Below are 19,400 nucleotides of genomic sequence, written 5' to 3' on the forward strand. Positions count from 1 at the left end.
ATACACATCATTTCGTTGATCAGACTTCGAAGTAAGTTCTAAGGAAGCAGCATAGTGTATGCTTTCTGCGCTTTCGAAGCTTGTACATATGTATACCGTATAAATCAACTATGTCTTAAGGTAAAAAAAAAATTATAAAATACTTTTATAAGATTTGGGTCTCCCGAGAGATCAATAATAATACTCGTATACAGCAATACAATACCTTATAATATTCTTATTTCCCTTTTCTATATAAAAAAATTTCACAAATAGGTTATACACTCAGTCCTCTTTTTACGCTATTTCACTTTAACGCGGTTATTTTTGCAGCGCAAATTCCTTTTTTTACGCGAATTTCTCACTTCAACGCGATTGCTTTTTTTCGTTTTTTGCTTGATCTTAAACTTGCAGCAGAATTGGAAAATTATTTTGTAGCAAATGATACTGATGCCGAACGTGCACGAATTTTTCAAAAAGAATTGAGTCTCTGCATGTTAAGATATAAAGAACTACATCGGAATTTATTGGGTCCAAAAAGAAGCATTCAAACAAAATTAACTGAATTTACATATGGTACAAAACTCAGTCGGAAATGCTAAGAAATCAGAACATCAATCCATAGTTCTTACTATTGATTCTGGTACAAATTCTAGTGATCTCAGTGCCGGCCATCAAAATAAGCGGCTAAGAATAATTTAAACTACGGATAATGACAGTGATTAAACAGCATTCAACGGTTTTTTCAATAAATCTACCTATTTTCTATTTTCTTCTCTTTTATATATGGTTTTTGTTTTGTATTTTTTATTTTGATATGAATGAATAAATCATAAGTCTGAAATTTGAAACTTATTGTATTGTTTTTGAATATTTTTTTGCGCGTATATTATGTTATACGCGATATTTTTTATATTCGGATCCAATTCGTCAGTTAATATTGGAAAACTAACCATTTTTACGGGATTTTTTTTTTACGCGATTAGTAGCAGAACCAAAAATCGTGTAAAAAAAGGACTGAGTGTAATTTGTTTATATTTAAGTTTTATGTAAATGGAAGGACTACGCCTTTTTTCACTTTTTATTTATTTATGTTTATTGATTTTTTATAGTTAGAACAATGTTGTTTTGATTTTCACCTTCCTATCTACATTTTTTTTATTTATATCACTTGTTTTGACCTTTTGTTTATTTGATTTTTGTCGGCTTTAGGGAACATTAACGAAGAGATTAAAAACACGTTCGCTCTCATTAAATATAAATATAATTTTATGTATTTTTGAACTTCAACCTCGAATAATTTTTTTTCCACATATCGGAATGATGAAGAGTTTTACGCTGTTCTTCTTAATCCTGTTTAAAACATATTCATTTGAATGAAATTTACAAACGGTTAAAAACGTTAATTTAAAAACAATTATGTGCTTTGGATTAAACTTGTTTGGTTGCAAGACCAGTTAGTTGCAACGTATCACCTAAAACTAAGCGAGATAAATGGTATTGTATGTGGGTTCCCTACTACAAAAAAAAGTTCGTGGAAGGGCGATCGGACCACTTCTACGCCCACAAACCGCCATTAACGGAAACGGTACTTTAAAAACACTAAAAGCGCGATAGATCAATAACTAAATATGCCAGAGAGGTCAAATTTTACCACCGAGATCGTATGAAAGAGCCAGGTTGTAAATTGGACGATGGCGTAGCACCGCCCCCATTTCTCGGGACCCGACCAACCAATTTGGTACGCGGTATTCTCTTTACATTCTTATGTCACATTGTGAAAATGGACAACAACCACACCTACTTCCCATACAGCACAATTTTAATTTCCACTTGATTCGTTCAGTTTTCAGTACACAAATCAAGAAGCAATTAATATAACGGTATAAAACTTTGCAAGAATAATGTCTGTTGTGTGCCACTTTATGACCAAAAGTTGTTTAAATCCAATAGAAACTGTTCAAACCTCTAGGTACCGAATATTTAGACCCCGGTACCTATAGTTGACTTTTGATCGAAAATTTCGGTCAATGTGCGATATATGCATCTAACTGAAATTAAGGAATAATTCTTCTCTTATAATGGAATGTCAATGTCAAAAATTTGTTAAATCGGACCAATACTTCCCTTAGTCCCCATATACTTAATATAAAGATTTTCGAACTTTAGGGTGACTTTGTATCGCATATATCGGCCAATATGTGAGTTATCATAACAGTATATATTTGTGCCTAAAATAGATAAATTTGATTGAAAACTTCGCCTACCCCCAATATAACTAATATCGGGATTTTCGCACATCCGGCTGACTTTACTCTATATGATTGGTTTTCAGTTGCAAGAGTATAAAATGTTCGTTTTCACCCGAAGTTAACCTTTCCTTACTTGTTATTTTTTTCGGCCTGACAAATAAAGCGATATGTTCACGTATTTTGATACCATTAATATTATCGCCTTCAAAATAGGCTTTTTGAGCCAATACAAGTATTCCAACTTTTAATCCAATTTTCCATACACTTGTTATAAGCATTGGCTTTTAATAGGCTTTTGGTATCGAAAACAGAAAAACCAAACAGGGGGCCAAAATATAACGAATCTGTCAACATAAGTGATGTTGGGATCCTGTGCTATCCTGTAATTGGCAGCCAATAGCCATGGATAATGTATTTTTATAATTTGCGTCTAGTTTAATAACTTTCATTGTATGTATTCTGACTTTTTGGATCTTTTATATTTTGTGACAGGCTGCGTGAAGTATCTGATAAAGTAAATAAGTTCGGTTGTGGTACACATCGAATATTTGAGCATCTTAAAATACCAGTTAAAGAAATTGTCGTAGGCCCAAACCACATTGGTGTACTATTGGAAGACGGGAAGGCATTTCGAGCGGCATTTTCTATTAATTCAGACCGTATAGATCTGAGCAGGATTGACAGCAGCAAAAGGTAATTTTTAATAAAGGTATAGTTACTGTATTTTTGATAATTTATTAATTACAGCAATATAAATAATAGCTCTAATCTGACAAATAATTCAAAAAGTGCTGCCCCATCGTCAGCAAGGCAATTAGCTCGTTCAAGAGCGCGTCTTATGCGTACAACCGGAAGATCTGGATCTGCAAATCAAAGCTCAGGTTCACGCAGCACAGGAGTAATTATTGGCAGTGGCTCATCAAGTCGTCCCATTGTAACCGTGCCTGCAACTTACGTTCCTGAAGAACTAATATCCCAAGCAGAAGTCGTTTTACAGGGTAAAAGTAGAAATCTAATTATAAGAGAATTACAGGTTGGTTCTCCTTTGGCTAATTATGAATATATGAAAAGTTAATATTCTTTGTAATTTCAGAGGACTAATTTAGATGTAAACTTAGCAGTTAATAATTTGCTGTCTCGAGATGATGAGGAAGCTGAAGATACGGAGGAAGTTGGTGATAACTATGTTCCAGAGGACTTAATATCCTTGCTCGATAATGGATTTCATGGAGATAATAGCAGCGTTATAATAGATCCTTCGGATGGCCTTTTTTCTGAAGAAATATTCAGCAACTATTCTAGTATCCGCAAGTAAGTTAGTTCATATATTTGTGATAATGTGTCCAAACATTTTCCATCATCATTAGAGTAAGCTTGACGTTCACTGGTTATCATTTTCAAAACCATGAAAAATTATTGCAACTGAAAGTTAACACCTTTTCGAGGTTTAAGATTGCTACAGTATAAGCTATGTGACATATTTATATAAGTAGTAAAACGATTATTCCAAATTATAATTATCAAATTATTCGAACCTTTTTGAAATGTTAATATCGAATGATATTATCCCCCTCTAATCATTAGAGCACGTCGCCCGAGGCAAATGATAAGAATACAGTTCTATTTTGACCGTACTCAATGCCATTTTTTCTTTGAAATTTTTAAATTTACTTTGAAAGCTGTAAATAAATGAGTTGTTTGAGTGTTTTTATTTGACTATCTATTTACATGCTTTCTTTCATACAGCTTACTATTCGATCGCATACGTAGTGAAAGAAATCAGGCGAACTCAAGTAATTCTGACAATCAAGTGCGACCTTTAACAACTTCTAGTGGCGTATTGTCGTCAAATAATAGCTTGTCTGCACAAATATCATCTGTAAGTGTTGATCGAGAAGCTTTTAGTCGATGGAGAGATCGTCAATATTACGGACCTCGACGTTGGCTTAACAAGGACGATTATGTTTGGGAAAACAACGGAGGTTTGTATATATAACGAATATCTTATAGTCTGTCTTGAAACATATTTAAAATTTTAAAACATTTATTTTTTTTATTAAAATATACCCCTAAAATTATATTTTCATCAAACTTTTTCTATTGCAAAGATATAAAAACTATTAGTATCTATAATTGTGCGAATACAGCTGCTATCCGACAAAATATTATAATATAAAATTGAATTGTAACCATAGACAATTGTTATTATAGTACGTACAAGTGTGCTTAAGAAGACCTGTCTACATTATTTTACGAATTTTATGGTTTGAACATATAGTATGTATTTAATATCTTTAAAGAAAATATATGTACTTAATTTATATTTTTACAAACGATTTTGACTAACTTAAGTAAATTTAATAATTTGTCAAAATTAATATTCAAAAAATCGTTGCCTTCACTTCACTTTATTAATTTCTACAAGTAATATTTACTTGAAAAACTGTTTCAACTCCCACAAAATTTCGTAATTTCACGACAAAGGAACAAATTAATTACATTCTACTAAAAATTAACTTTTTGATTTCTAATCAACCTTATTATTTCCATTCCTTATTATTTTCCATTTCTTCATGTTTCATTTTACGGTTTCTCTCAAAAATTTGAAAAATGCTGTCAAATATTTTCCTAAAGGTCCCTAAAGTGTTAACTCAGGGTTATATCTGCATTTTCAAACATACTGATTTCTCTAGACTTCCGCAATAGGAATGTTAAGAGCGTGTAATATTATTGGCAACTAATTGTGGTATATCTGAAAAGTGTAAAACAATGATATTTTATGCCCAGAGCATACTCAAATTATGGAGGGAACACTTCTCTAGACTGTTGAAAGGCAGAGAAAGCATAACGCCAGGAGAAGGCGAATCACATTCCCCAATCGATGACGATGGAGCGAAGTTGCCATTGCCGGACCTTAAAGAAGTTCGAAAAGCAATTACTCGTCTGAAGAACAAAAAAGGGCTGGCTGACGTTTTGCTTGCCGAGCTATTTAAACACGGCGGCGAAGAACACGGCATGCATCAGCTTCTTTGTAAAATATGGTCGGACGAAAGCATGCCCAACCGATTGGAATTTAATTGTGCTCTGCCCCATCCACAAAAAAAGGTGACCCCAAAATCTGCGCCAAATACCGTGGGAAGAGTTTCTTAAACATCGGGAATAAGGTTCTAACGCGCGTATTGGGTGAAAGATTAAAGCACACCGTTAACATACTGATTGAACTTTCTCAGAGTGGCTTTAGACCTGGAAAATCAACAAAATCTTGGAAAAGACCCGTGAAAAGAGAATCGACAGCTGTTTGCCGCTGTTTGAATTTGGTATTCCCGCAAAACTAATACGGCTGCGTAAACTGACGTTGAGCAATAGCAAAATCTCTGACAGGATCGGGAAGCGCCTCTCCAAGCCGTTCTATACTAAACGAGGTTTCAGACAAGGCGATTTCCTATTGTGCGACTTCTTCAATCTGCTGCTGGAGAAAACAATTCGAGCTGCAGAACTTAATCTAGCAGGTACAATCTTTTATAAGAGTGTACAGCTCCTGGCGTATGCCGATGATATTGATATCATTGGCCTCAACACTCGCACCGTTAGTTATGCTTTCTCCAGACTGGATAAGGAAGCAAAGCAAATGGGTTTGGCAGTGAACGAGGGCAAGACAAAGATTTCTGTCATCAAACAAACAGTCGTCACACTCGCGACTAGGCTCCCACGACACTGTTGACAGTCATAACTTTGAAGTTGTAGATAATTTCGTCTAACTTGGAGCCAGCATTAACAGCAACAACAAAGTCAGCCTCGAAATCCAACCCTAAAGAACTCTTGCCAACAGGTGCTACTTCGGATTAAGCAGGCAATTGAGAAGTAATGTTCTCTCTCGTCGAACAAAGACCAAACTCTATAAGTCACTCATTATTCCCGTCCTGCTATATGGTGCAGAGGCATGGACGATGACAACATCTGATGCGTCGACGTTACGAGTTTTCGAGAAAAAGGTTCTGCGAAAGATTTATGGTCATTTGCGCGTTGGCCACGGCGAATATCTCATTCGATGTAACGATGAGTTGTAATATATATATGTATATGACGACATTGACATAGTTCAACGAATTAAGAGACAGCGGCTGCGCTGGCTAGGTCAAGCAGAAGAGAAGCAGAGGAAGACCTCCACTCCGTTGGAAAGACCAGGTGGAGAAGGAAGAAGAATTTATCATTTAATTTTGGTTTTTTTTTTTTTAATGTAACGCAGCTTGATAGGCAACATTTTTTGGTTTCTGTTCCGGTGTACAGAAAAGATGGTTTTCCAACTCGTGAGCACGCCACGGCCGTGTGAAAAACATAACATTTCCAAATTTATGCCTCACACTATGCGACTATCTTTAGGAGATTGTCATCTCACATGCAATTTGCACTGGAAACGAAATAAGTTTGAACTGAAATGGGAAATCGTTACAACGCAAAGGAATTCCTAGAATCAAGCATTCTGCCCCTTGTATTCAATAGGTGCGTCACAATCAGTCGGGTTCCATTACACAGTTTCGTGGCATGATGATTGCGAAACATAATAACGACCGATCCTACTTTGAGACGCAAATGATGCAGTGGCATACCAAGCCTGTCCAAAGAATTTAGAAATACCACTGGATAATTCACTGCGCCGTCTTCATTGTCAAGACGATCGATCGATTTGTATGAGCGCAAGTCTCCCGGAATTTGACTTTGAATCTTCCAGTTTAAGTCAACAACATCGGTATTTTTGGCAGCTAACATTGCGCGTACACTTAAGGAATCGTAGTTACGATAATTTGGCCAATGTCCGAACATTTGTGATGAGTTCATCTTTCGTGAATTGACAAAGGGAAGATGGAATTGATATCGAACCACCGGAAGTATCAACCGAAATTCTACCATTTCACTTTTTAGCGAAGGCCATGTAAAATGTCTTCGGCAATGTCTTTTTCGTTCCCATCCCATAATTGACGCGAATTTGAAGGCTGATACATACTTATGTCGAAATGATTATCGCGAAAAGTGTGCGAACTTCATTTTCATTCCAGTGATTGTAATTGCTGGCTTACTTCTCCAAAACTTGCACACACCGTACCATTCACAGTAAGCAATGACTCAAATAAAGTTGAACCACGTACATTAATCAATAGCAACCGAAGGTAGAAGCAGTCGTCGTTTTTCGGGTGGATTGTGTAAATTCGTCCTAATGCATTAGTTGAGAACACATCTGGATTTCAATCTACTGGTTGGCCTTGCTTTCTGTGCAACTATTTATTCTTCAATATTGTTCTACATTATTTTGTTCTATTGCTAATAGTTTCGGCAGCGCATTCGACGAAAGACATTTTAAGACTCATTTTTCTCCACCTTCGGTTACATTGTTCAAATTTTACCGAGGATCCCTAATTGTTTTCAAAATTAAATGTAGCCTATGTCAAATTGGAAGAATGTAGCATTCTATTGGTGAAAGAATTTTTTAAATCGGCCCAGTAATTTTTGAGCCTATTCATTACAAACATACAAAAATAGGTACAAATCTTTCCTCTTTATAATATTGGTGTAGATTTACATTTTTTCTGTATAAATGTTGCTGAATTTCGAATTTGTTAGAAAGTGAACAGCGTAAACATAAACATGTATTGCATCATCATTTAAGAATCCAAAATGTGTCAATTGTTCACCACATAATAATAATTTCTGAAAATCGGAAAGATTTAAATAATGTTTCTTACATTTATTTTTTATTTACATTAAATAACTTTACCGTTTTACTTTTTACTCAAATAAGTTTTAAGTTTAAATATTCAGCTTTTATTTCATTTAAGATTTGAGAAAGAGAGACATTTCATCCAGTTCTCCTCTTTGGATTTCGGAAGAATTACAACCTTGGCCGGATAAAAATGGCTTCACAAAATTTAAAACATTAGGAGCATTATATTCCGAGTTTATTGCGCTTTCAGAAAACGGAGAATTACATCAGTGGAAATGGTCAGAATTAGAACCTTACAAATCAGAGGTAAGGTAAAAATAGATAAGACCAATATTTAATTTTGAGTTGTAAGTAAAAAAATCATTAACCGCAGTGAATCGAAATATTTTGGCACATGCGTCGTATTTGATAAAAACTATGTTTTTAACAGACTTTTGTAGGTAGTTCGTATATAAGCTTAAATACATTATATCATAACTAGAAGATTAGGCCACGCGTATACAGAGTACAGGAGGAAGGGGGAAAGATCGGGGCCCACAATAATGAAACGAGCCCAGTGCTTTACAACAATTTTTTGCAAATTTATTTCTGCAACAATTCACTACAATTATTTTCATTATGACTATATATACATATATCATAAGATTAATTGCTTCTAATATTATAATTTAACATAAAATTATAGCTGAAGAAGCATATTATTTGAAAAATAAAATTTTTTGAGATCGCATCATTTCTTTAGCATCAACAAAAAATATACATATTGTAAAATGAAACTAATTTTTTTCTCAGAATACATAAGTAAAATATATTGAGGATGCACGGGGTTCTGACGAAAATGTTATTTCCGGTATCGAATCTAAAGGATTGAACTCTAAGTCTTACCGGTTCGACATAGTGCGTCCAATAAAAAATACTACCTTTTCATTTACATTACATTTTATTCTAGTTTGTTTTGAATTTCGAAAACATATATTTTTTATTTATGAATTGTTTTACTTTTAACGTAATTGAAATAAAAGCAATATATTTTATATGTTGAATTAAACTGAGACCAGTGTGCTGAATTTTACTAAAATCGGTTCAGTGGTTTAGGAAATAACGTGACATGTAATTTTTATATACAGTTTGTCAATCAATTATTTTCAAAATAAAAAAAGAATTCAAATTTATTTATAAATTCATATTTCATGAACTATAATGGTAGGTAGGTAGGAGTGCAGCCCTATCGGGCTCAATTAGCACTTGATGTGCCATTTTGATAGACTATTCGTGGAACCTCCTGTATCCGCTATTATGTTTCACCTTCTCTCTCAAACCATTTTGAGGTTTCGATGAAATTACTTATGTCCGATATGTTTTAGTGGAAATCCATTCGAAGTTTGGTGCTTGATAGATTCCAAATGTTTTGTGTCGGAAAGAAAGTGGAAGATTGTTTCCTTGTTCCCTGCTACTCCGCAGCCACGGCAGATGGCGTTGTAGGGCATACCCATTTTGGATGCAAGTTCACCAAATGGCCAGTGCTCTGTTGTGGTAGCTGTTACTCTGTAAATGCTTTTTCTTGACCTATTTAATAAGTCGTTGGTTCTTTTCCTGTCATATTTTGGCCATAATTGTTTAGTTATGACGCATTTTGTAACGTTTTTCCACCTGTTATTTGTAACTTGTTGAAATTGTCTCTTCATCTCTCCTTTGATCGATCCTAGCGGGCATGGTAATGGCCCGCCTCGGATTCGTTGAGGAAAACTCCCTTTTGCCAACTCGTCTGCTTTTTCGTTACCGAAAATGTTCCTGTGCCCAGATCAAGTTTAGTTGGAGCTTGTCTTTTATTGAGCTTAGTGCTCTCTTGCAGTTGTAAACTATGCTGGAATTTGTCATAGGTGAAGCCAAGACCAGGAGCGCCGCCTGGCTATCCGTAAATATAGTTGCTTTATGTACATGCATATATTCCCGTGGTTTTCTAATAGAACTTCGCAGGGTTTTTCTATGCCTAATACTTCTGCTTGGAAGATGCTAGCCGAGTTCGGTAGACGTATAGAGAGAGATATGCCTAGATCAGCGGAGAATACCCCCGTGCCTGCTCCGCAGTCCATTTTGGACCCGTCGGTATAGACTGAGATGATATCCTCCTCTCCTATTGAACCTCTTCTCCATTCTCGTCTAGATGGTATCCTCACCTGGAAGTGTCTATTGATATCCAGCTTTGGGAGAATGTAGTCTGATTTATTAATAGTGAGCTTGTTTAGGATAACACTATGTCCGTAGTTCTACTGATTCCAACCTCCCAATTCTTTTATTCTTATCGCCGCAATAGCGGCTGTTTTGTGAATAAAAATGTCCATTGGTAGTTGATGCAGTATCACATTGAGCGCATCAGTCGGACATGACCTGATTGCTCCAGTAACACCCGCACATGCTGTTCTTTGTATACTATTTAATTTTTTAATGTTGTATTGTTTGTTTAGCGCTGTCCACCATACCAGAGCTCCATATGTAAGTATAGGTCTTATGACAGCCGTATACATCCACATGATTATACTTGGTTTGAGGCCCCAATTCTTGTTGACGATTCTCTGACAAGTATGGTAGGCCATGTATGCTTTGTTTATTCTTTTTTCTATATTTATTTTTCAGGACAGTTTGGTGTCAGTCTCCACCCCCAAGTATTTAGCTGTGGGGGATAGAGTGAGTGTTGTACCGCTTAGTACCGGAAGTTGAAACTGAGGTATTTTGGTTCTGCTTGTGAATAACATCAGTTCTGTTTTTTCGGGTTAACTCCTAGTCCATTGTTTTTAGCCCATAGGTTTAACCTTCGTAGTGCTCTTTCCATAATTTCGCTGACTGTAGAAGGAAACATGTCTGATACCAACAACACTATAACGTCTGCAAATGCTACTGCTTTCACTCCAACGTTTAGTTGGAGTAGTATTTCGTTCAGCGCTACAACCCATAGAAGCGGAGAGAGGACCCCCCCCCTTGAGGCGTTCCTCTACTCACAAACTTGTTTGAAGCTATAATCTTCCTATTCCCAAGCATCGATAGTATCCATCTGCACACAGTGTCATCTATGTCACCATGTGCCAGGGAATTAATTATTGCATTTACTTCTATGTTATTGAAGGCGCACTCTATGTCTAGAAAAGCAGCCATGGTGTATTGTTTGTGGTGTGGTGATTTTTCAATTACACTTATCACCTCGTGAAGGGCAGCTTCGGTTGATCGGCCCTTTATGTACGCATGTTGGGACTTCGATAACTTCTCCGCCGTTATTGTTCTTACGTGTACATCTATTAGCCTTTCTAGTACTTTCAGCTTAAAGGAGGTAAGGCTTATAGGTCTAAAATCCTTGGCATTCGTGTGTTCTTCTGCCTGGTTTTGGAAGGCACACAACTTTACGTCTTTTCCAACATCTTGGGATGTAAGATAGTTGAATGCTAGCTTTGTACATAATGGGTTGTCAAAAAAGTCTTGCGGTATTTTTATTGAATTTTTTATTTATTTTTCATTGAAATTGAAATGAATTTTTGATGATTCATGCCCAGCTCTTGACCGATGCTACGGCTGCTACTATGCCGGTCTCTTTCGACCAATTCAGCGATTTTATCGCAATTTTCGACGACAGGCCTTCAGGAGCATGGCGTATCTTCGACCACCTCTACACCCGAACGAAAACGTTGAAACCATCGTTGTGCGGTGGAAATGGAAACTGTGTCGGGTCCATAAACTGCACAAATTTTATTGGCGGCTTGAGATGCATTTTTGCCTTTATCGTAGTAGTACTGTAAAATATGCCGTATTTTCTCTTTATTTTGCACCATTATTGCGACGCTATAACTCACGAACGACTTAAAAGAAACGACAATCAATCAAACACGTGTTAGCGCGTGAAATGAGCTTTCCAAAAAGGTATAGCATGACCCGATGCGACGAATAAAACTAGAACTACGCGCTTTCAGCGCCAACTTGCGAAAAGACTTTTTTGACTACCTAATATTTTCAAGCCTTTGAACCATTGGTTGTATCAGTTTTTGCAGCATTATGGGCATAATCCCGTCAGGACCTGCCGCTTTAAATAGTGCAAAACTATTTGTGGCATATTTGATTTTGCTTTTGTCTATTATTTGGCTTCGATAATCAGCTGCGTTCAACGGTGGTTCTGGTTGAACCCTCGTTGAAGGTGTTTGCTGACTTCCTCTGAAGTGCGTTTTAATTAGTACCTCTAGAGACTCTTTTGCCGAGGAGGTCCAATCACTTCCCTCCGCCCTAATGTAGGCAGTATTAATATGATCTTTGGATAGCATTTTGCTCAGCCTAGCGGTTTTTCTGCAACTTTCTATCGATGTGCAGAAAGATCGCCATGAGTTGTTTTTAGCTTTCCTGACTGCTTGTATATTTTCATAATGTGCTTATATGGCTGCCAGATTTTGGTTCTAAAACTCTCATTGAAAGCTTTCCTTAGTTGTGTTCTCAAATTCTTGAGTTCACGGTTCCACCAAGTAAGATACTTTCTCTTTTTCAGAACTGTTAGCGGTGTGGATTTATTGAACGTTGTGGTTAAGATTTTTTCCAACTTCTCTACTTCTGAATCTAGTTCCTTAAGATTACCAATACTCTTATTGCCTCCCTTTTCAAGGCATTTTGTTGCTATACTGGTAAATTTTTCCCGTGCTGTTCTTCTAGGGTTCCGGTATGTGAGAGGAGCACTGTATTTCTCGCGGATGCTGAAGAGTATCCAGGAGTGATCCGACATGGAAGGCTCATCGGATACCCTCCAGTTATCCACAACGAGACTGTTGATAGCGTGAGGTCAAGCACTTCCTCCCACCCCAGAAACCTATCCGAGCTTGGGAAAATAAAAGTTAGCTTATCGCCCTTGTTGGATATACTTAGATTACTATTCAGAATATACTGCAAGAGTAACTCACCTCTGGTGTTTATGCTGGAGCTTCCCCATACGGTGTACCTTGCGTTTACATCACACCCTATTAGGACATCTTCCTTCCTGTTCTCCTCTACTAAGAAGAAGGGCTTTTCCTTCTGTTCCACCTTTACCGCTGTTATATCTGCTGTGCTGTAATTAGGACAAAGAAATGCATTTATACTTTTATTGATAAGAATGCATGCCCTATAAGAATGCATGTTTACCTTTGTTCCGTGTGTAAAACAGGTTATAGTTGCAGCTGTTCAGCCCTTTAATGGTATCTTCATTGACCCAGGGCTCCTGTACTAGGCTGATGTCGATGCCCCCCTCGTTTTGGTTTTTCCTCCTTGATCAGCTGCCACTCATCTATACCAGGTATAGATTTGTTCTGCAGCTTAATACAGCTCAGGAGTTTTTCGCCTGGCTCCTCTCGAGAGGGTAGCCAAATGCGAGCACGAAGTCTCTTCGGAATTTTCCTGGCGGGTATAAGCCTCAATTGGAGGCCTACAAAGGCGTTGCTGATTTTAGCAACACTACCCGTCAGGAAATCTAGCGAGGCCTGGTCCGCGCACTTAATGACCCCGTAGCCCCTAAGGGTCTCAGAGGAGTCAAACTCCGGGTGAGGACCTGCAGGATTGTCGAGTACAAAGCTTAGCACCATACTCGTCGATCTCCACCCATCTTTCCTGTACCGTGCTCGGAGAGGAGGAATTTTCATCTATTATGGCCACTTGCAGGTTATCTCTTGCTACATCGCAGAAATGCCTTGCCGTGGTTGCGCTACTGTGTTCGCCTTCACTCCGCCTCGGTTTTTTGGGCAGAGTTTCTGGTATTCCTGTAATAGAGCGATTCCTCTTTTGTGAGGTGCTCCTCTCCTGTTTGTTCTCTACTAGAGGTTCTGATTGCTTCTTTTTCAGGTAGCTTTCATATTCCTCTACTACTGATTTGATTGATTTGATGAACTATGATACCTTTTTATATATTTCTTAATTATTTAATTGATCTAAGTAGTCTTTATAAATTGCATGAAGAAGAATAATAAAATTCCGCAAATATTGCGCTATCAATTGTGTAATTCTTTGCAAAACGCAAACACATTTCATAGAAAATCTAAGCAGCCTAAAACGGTACTTCAAATTCGAATTTATGCACATGAGTGGCTTTGCTATGAATTCTCTGAATATAATATTTATGTTACAGACTTTGGATTGTAATGCCTGGAAAACACGCTGGTGAAAATCTTGTTCAATTAGTTTATTTAGATTAAAACAAATGAAAAACAGCTAAGGAATTAGAATAAATGTTTTCAATTAAACTTTGAACTATTTGTAATATTATTAAACGCGCTAAAAAGAAAATACGTCAAGACGTTTGGGTTTAAAAATTTTATTTTTTAAATTGAGTGAAGTACTCAAACTCGAAAAAATGCAAATTTTTCTTTAATACTTAATTATCCAGTACGTGGGATTAAAAATTTTTTTCATCACTAATAAAACATCACTAATAAAACAATTCTAACTAACCGTCCGTTTCGGATTTTTAAACATTACAATTTTTTATTTCTAAATCCGGTTTGTGTGATCATTTTTTTCAATGTGGTATTAAAAAAAATTAATTAGCGTTTAACGTTTAAGTTAAAGTTTTTATATTTGGGGTACTCACAACCCGTCATAAAGCGTCGTAAAATCATAAAATTATAAATTTTTACACTTGTTTAAAAAAATTGTTGTTGGATTTCATACAAAAATGAGGTTACACATTTACAATTCTCAATGCTATGTTTTCGAATCGTTATAACTTATAACTTTATGAGACTTGTGAAAACCCTAATTGTTTATAATTTTTTCAGGTGGAGCATGCTTACCATCCAAAAACAATAAGTCTCAATATAAACGAAAAAGTGGGACAAGTTTCTGCTAACTTTATTCGTTGTTCGGTGGTAACAGAGAGTGGGCGTGTTGCAACTTGGATGGACGAACAAATAGGATATTTAGGAGCTAAACTTGAGCATCCAACAATTATGTTTAACGAATTTGTTATGGATCCCATAGCATCGATTAATGTTTGTTCCTTATATACAGCAGTAAGAACTGAAAGCAACAATGTTTATTGGTGGGGTGTTTTACCATTTGATCAACGTCGTTACTTATGGGATAAATTTCGAACAAAGTCTAAAAAACCGTTTAAATCTGTATCCTCTGATATTACTGTCGGAACTCAAGTGATAATGAAAAAATGTCCCATATATCAAGCAGGTTCTATTGGTTTTATATGTTGTAATGGTATTCCAAAGATAGGTCAGTTACAGAATTCAGTCTGGGACCTTAGCGATGTTTGTCGATTTAAAATAATTACATTAACTCCGCAACCGAGTGTGGAAAAATCACAGCTAGGCACCTGTAGCTCAATAAATACTGAAAAGGATTATATAAAGGCTCATATATCAAACACAGTAAATACACAATCAACGAGTAAATCACTAAGTTCTACAAAAGAAACAACGGATCGGATTGATATGCCTCCGCCTCCTTCACCAGCATCAAGTACATGTAGTGATACTGGCAGTGTCACTTCACATAAGCGAGCAAAGAGAATGGCTACGAAAGATGATGTTGAAAACAAAAAAGATGAAGAATTGTGGCAACTAAGAGATGTTGTTTTTGTTGAGGATAAAGTTGGACCGGTTGGAAAAGTATTAAAAGTAGATGGCGATTTTGTGGCGGTGCGTTTCCCAATTTCTCCAACATCTACGAGTTCTGTTTGTAGTAATAATAATGAAGGTAAAGACGACGATTGGCAACAGTGTCGACTTTTACGCCGCGAAGATGTTCAGATTTACAAAACAAATATGGCTTTACGTGGATTAGACTGGTTGCAAAAGATGCCGCGAAAAGTCAATATAAATGACTCAAATGGATATCAATTATTAACTATGACAGTGGACGTTCGGGGAGTACATGTTATAAAAAAACATGGATGCAAACTTTTCTACAGTCTATATAATCTATATAACAGCAAACAAGAACAAATCTGTCAGTTTCCTACAGATAGTGTATCGTTTTTAGGTGTTACTCCTAAAAATATTAACATATTCTGTAATAATGACAGCGGTGTCAGTACCAGCAATATTTTAGTTTGTGATGGAAATCGTGCTCTCTATCCAATTGCTAAAGATTGCTTGGGGTCAATAAAAGATCCCTATTGGCTGGATCTACCGCCGGTTAAAAGTGTTTCGATGAGTATGATACCATTTTCTTCAGCCGGGAATCTTAAGTCAAAATTGTGTTTAACGGCTTTAGTTTTTGAGACACAGAAACTAATGCCCCATATCTTGAGATGTGACATCAAAAATGCCTTTGCTGTCCTTAGTCGTTTAGAAAAGAACGAACGCAATGAAATTATGCCTATCACAGAAGAGCGTTGTGATGGTGGTCGTAACATTTTCCATGCATGTGTTGCCTTATCTGCCCCCACATCCAATAAGGAAGCAGACGAGAAAAGAAATATTTCAGGAAAAGAAATATTTAACCGATCATCACCATTAGCTAACACAGTTTTTTCTAACTGTCCGAATCTTTCCACACATTTGGATATAAACAATAGTATAACTACAGCCAATACTGGGCCGCCGTCAACTATGAACTCTACGGTAAATATGAGAGAGAACCGCTCCGTTAGTTTGCGAGAAATGATGAATCACTTGATTAATACTGAATCAGAGCAAAATAATCCGGCTCATAGGATAGGAACGGTAGAGGATCATCTTTATATACCACAGTGGTCAATAGATGGGACCAGCACTAGTCAAACTTTAAACGATATCGTTACCACGAGTGATGTTGAAGATAATCTTTCAAAGGGTGCATCTGGCAATGTATCAAGCATTACCTCCTCCGCAAGTATACCTACACCAAATTACGTTTTCGAACCTATACAGCGTCGAGAGCATGCAATTTTGATTTTGCAACAAATGTGTTCATCGGTTGCGTTTCGCCCTTATTTACATCAAATGCTAAGTTTCAAGGATTCTCAAGGCCGAACCCCATTTATGATATCAGTGTACACTCGTGCCTATGAAGCTGGTATAATACTTTTAAATACAATTCTAAGTTTATCAGAAAAGGATGCTTCGCTTAAAAATTCTATGATATTTCCACCTGGATCCCCTCCTGATCAATCTCCTTTATATGTTATTTGTTACAACGATACTTGTTCATTTACATGGACTGGAGCAGACCATATCAACCAGAACATTTATGAATGTAAAACATGTGGTTTAACTGGATCACTATGTTGTTGCACAGAATGTGCACGTGTATGCCACAAAGGTCATGATTGTAAATTAAAACGAACATCACCGACCGCTTATTGTGACTGTTGGGAAAAGTGTAAATGTAAAGCACTTATCGCTGGAAACCAAAATAAACGGTTTGCTCTTTTGTGCAAATTAGCTTCTTGTACTGATCTTGTAACGAGGTTCAATTCAAAAGGTGAATCAATTTTACTATTTTTAATACAGACTGTTGGCCGGCAGACAGTGGAACAAAGACAATACCGTGCTAATGCTCGTGTAAGAAATGTGGGCAGTAGTTCAGGTAGTGGCACATCACGGAAATCTTCTGCTATTGATCTTGACGCAGATATGCCAGAACATGACCTCGAACCACCAAAATTTGCTCGTAAAGCACTCGAACGGTTATTAATTGATTGGCACGCAGTCAGAGCCATGATTATGACCGGTGCTGATAAAACTGAAATTTGCCAAACGCAACCTAATTCAGTAGATGCATTGAATACTGAGAGTTATAATATGTATGTTCTAAACCAACAGGGATCTACACTTTTAGATAAATTTACCCACAATTTATTTGTTAAGTGTAGTGGAGATCATCTGGATACCCTTTTGATGACATTATTGCGTGAAATGCAGGACGATACCACTGCAGGTCGTCGAGAAGAAGCTGAATCAGTTGCACGTCGGTTTGTACGGTCTGTAGTACGGGTCTTTGTTATTTTCAGTTTAGAGAAAATGCCGAATCCAGAACGGAGAAAATCAAATTTAGCTTCGAACAAACATATTCAAAGCTGTGTAAAAGTTTTTCAATCTCTATATAAAATTTCTATTGAAGAATTGTGTGAGGTATCTGAATCTCTTATTGCACCAGTACGTCTTGGCATTGTTCGACCAACGGCTCCATTTACTATGTCTTCTACAAGTATTGATGTAAGTATTTTACGCTTTTATGCATTTAAAGCTATAAGTACCCTACAACTACTCCAGGTAGACTCGCAACAATAAATTGAACGACATTTTAATGCGACATAAATACGCCCGATATACATACATACATATGTATTTTACAACTCGAAGATTTTGGCTTAAAAGACTTATGATTTTTTAAATAAAAATTAACACAATAAATTTTAATTAATGTTTAAATAGATAATAAATAATAAAATAAATACCAGCTTGGATTCATATAACAACGGGGACAATATCGGAGCCAAAGCTGATGTGCTCCTCATTCGAAAATACTTGGAGGAAATGATCAGTTGAAAGCATTTTTAACAATGGTGTTTTGCAGTTTTATAATCTTAAATAAAAATGCATTCTGTTTTTTTTTCTAATCGAGGTAAAGGTAGATTTCCACAGACTTGAATTTTCTAAGATACTACATATATAATTGTTAACTATAATTAATAGCGAATTTGGTTATTTTGGTTACAACGGTCTGAGAAATATACATGAAACCTAAATTTTTAGCCCACAGGTGCCCCTTGCTACTCCGTTCTTGTTTAGCGAATTACAGTTCTATATCTTAATTTAGTGCTAAGTTATGGGACATTATAAGTCTTCGTTTAATGGCGTTTTGTGGTCCGATACTTATATATCAAGTTTCAGTACGATATCTCCATTTTTACTCAAGTTACAGCTTGAACTGACGGACGGACCCAAAGACAGTCACTCGGATTTCAATTCGTCCCATCGTCCTGATCATTTATATATACATATAGCCCTATATCTAACTCGATTAGTTTTAGGTGCAGCAAAATGTTGCAAGAGTAAAAAAGGTAAAATATACAATTCAACTTTTAGTCAGGTTGAGTTGTAATTGAAAATAAGCCGTAATATGACGTAAAATTACATAACCTCAGCGTATTCCTGACACATTAAATTGTCGTTTAATATTGATGAAAGTAAAACTAAATTTACCTTAAAAACGATTAATTATTGTTGTGATATATTTACGTTTGAACTTATACAAAATAGTACACACAATTGTTGCCACATTTTAATATAATCTAAATAAAAAAATTGTGAAATATATTCGGTTAGAGCTCGGATGATTTATTTAGCGTTGAACCCCTGGCCCCCTCATCCGCCACTGAATCATTATCAGAACCTGCATCAAGTCATGAGGAGAATCAATCAGTTGCACCTGGATATAATATTCAATCAAATTTTTCAATTGACAACATAGATGGTAAGAAAAAATAAATTATTATAAATTTGATTTTACCATTATTTTTT

At 36.3% G+C, this 19,400-nt stretch overlaps 1 protein-coding gene across 2 annotated transcripts in view; it reads left to right on the forward strand.

The window, feature by feature from the left end:
- Positions 1–19,400, forward strand: part of LOC120780503 (E3 ubiquitin-protein ligase hyd) — an 81,780-nt gene that overhangs the window by 15,930 nt on the left and 46,450 nt on the right. Inside the window, exons 2-8 of one of the 2 annotated variants that reach the window (XM_040112778.1) lie at positions 2,724–2,924; positions 2,979–3,264; positions 3,325–3,542; positions 3,978–4,213; positions 8,063–8,253; positions 14,718–18,092; positions 19,206–19,353. In XM_040112778.1, the coding sequence (XP_039968712.1) occupies positions 2,724–2,924; positions 2,979–3,264; positions 3,325–3,542; positions 3,978–4,213; positions 8,063–8,253; positions 14,718–18,092; positions 19,206–19,353 (4,655 nt within the window). The remainder of the gene's footprint in view (positions 1–2,723; positions 2,925–2,978; positions 3,265–3,324; positions 3,543–3,977; positions 4,214–8,062; positions 8,254–14,717; positions 18,093–19,205; positions 19,354–19,400) is intronic. The other variant, XM_040112779.1, reaches the window with a different exon arrangement.

Source organism: Bactrocera tryoni, unplaced genomic scaffold (genome assembly GCF_016617805.1).
Source record: "Bactrocera tryoni isolate S06 unplaced genomic scaffold, CSIRO_BtryS06_freeze2 scaffold_25, whole genome shotgun sequence".
NCBI classification, from domain to species: Eukaryota; Metazoa; Arthropoda; class Insecta; order Diptera; family Tephritidae; genus Bactrocera; species Bactrocera tryoni.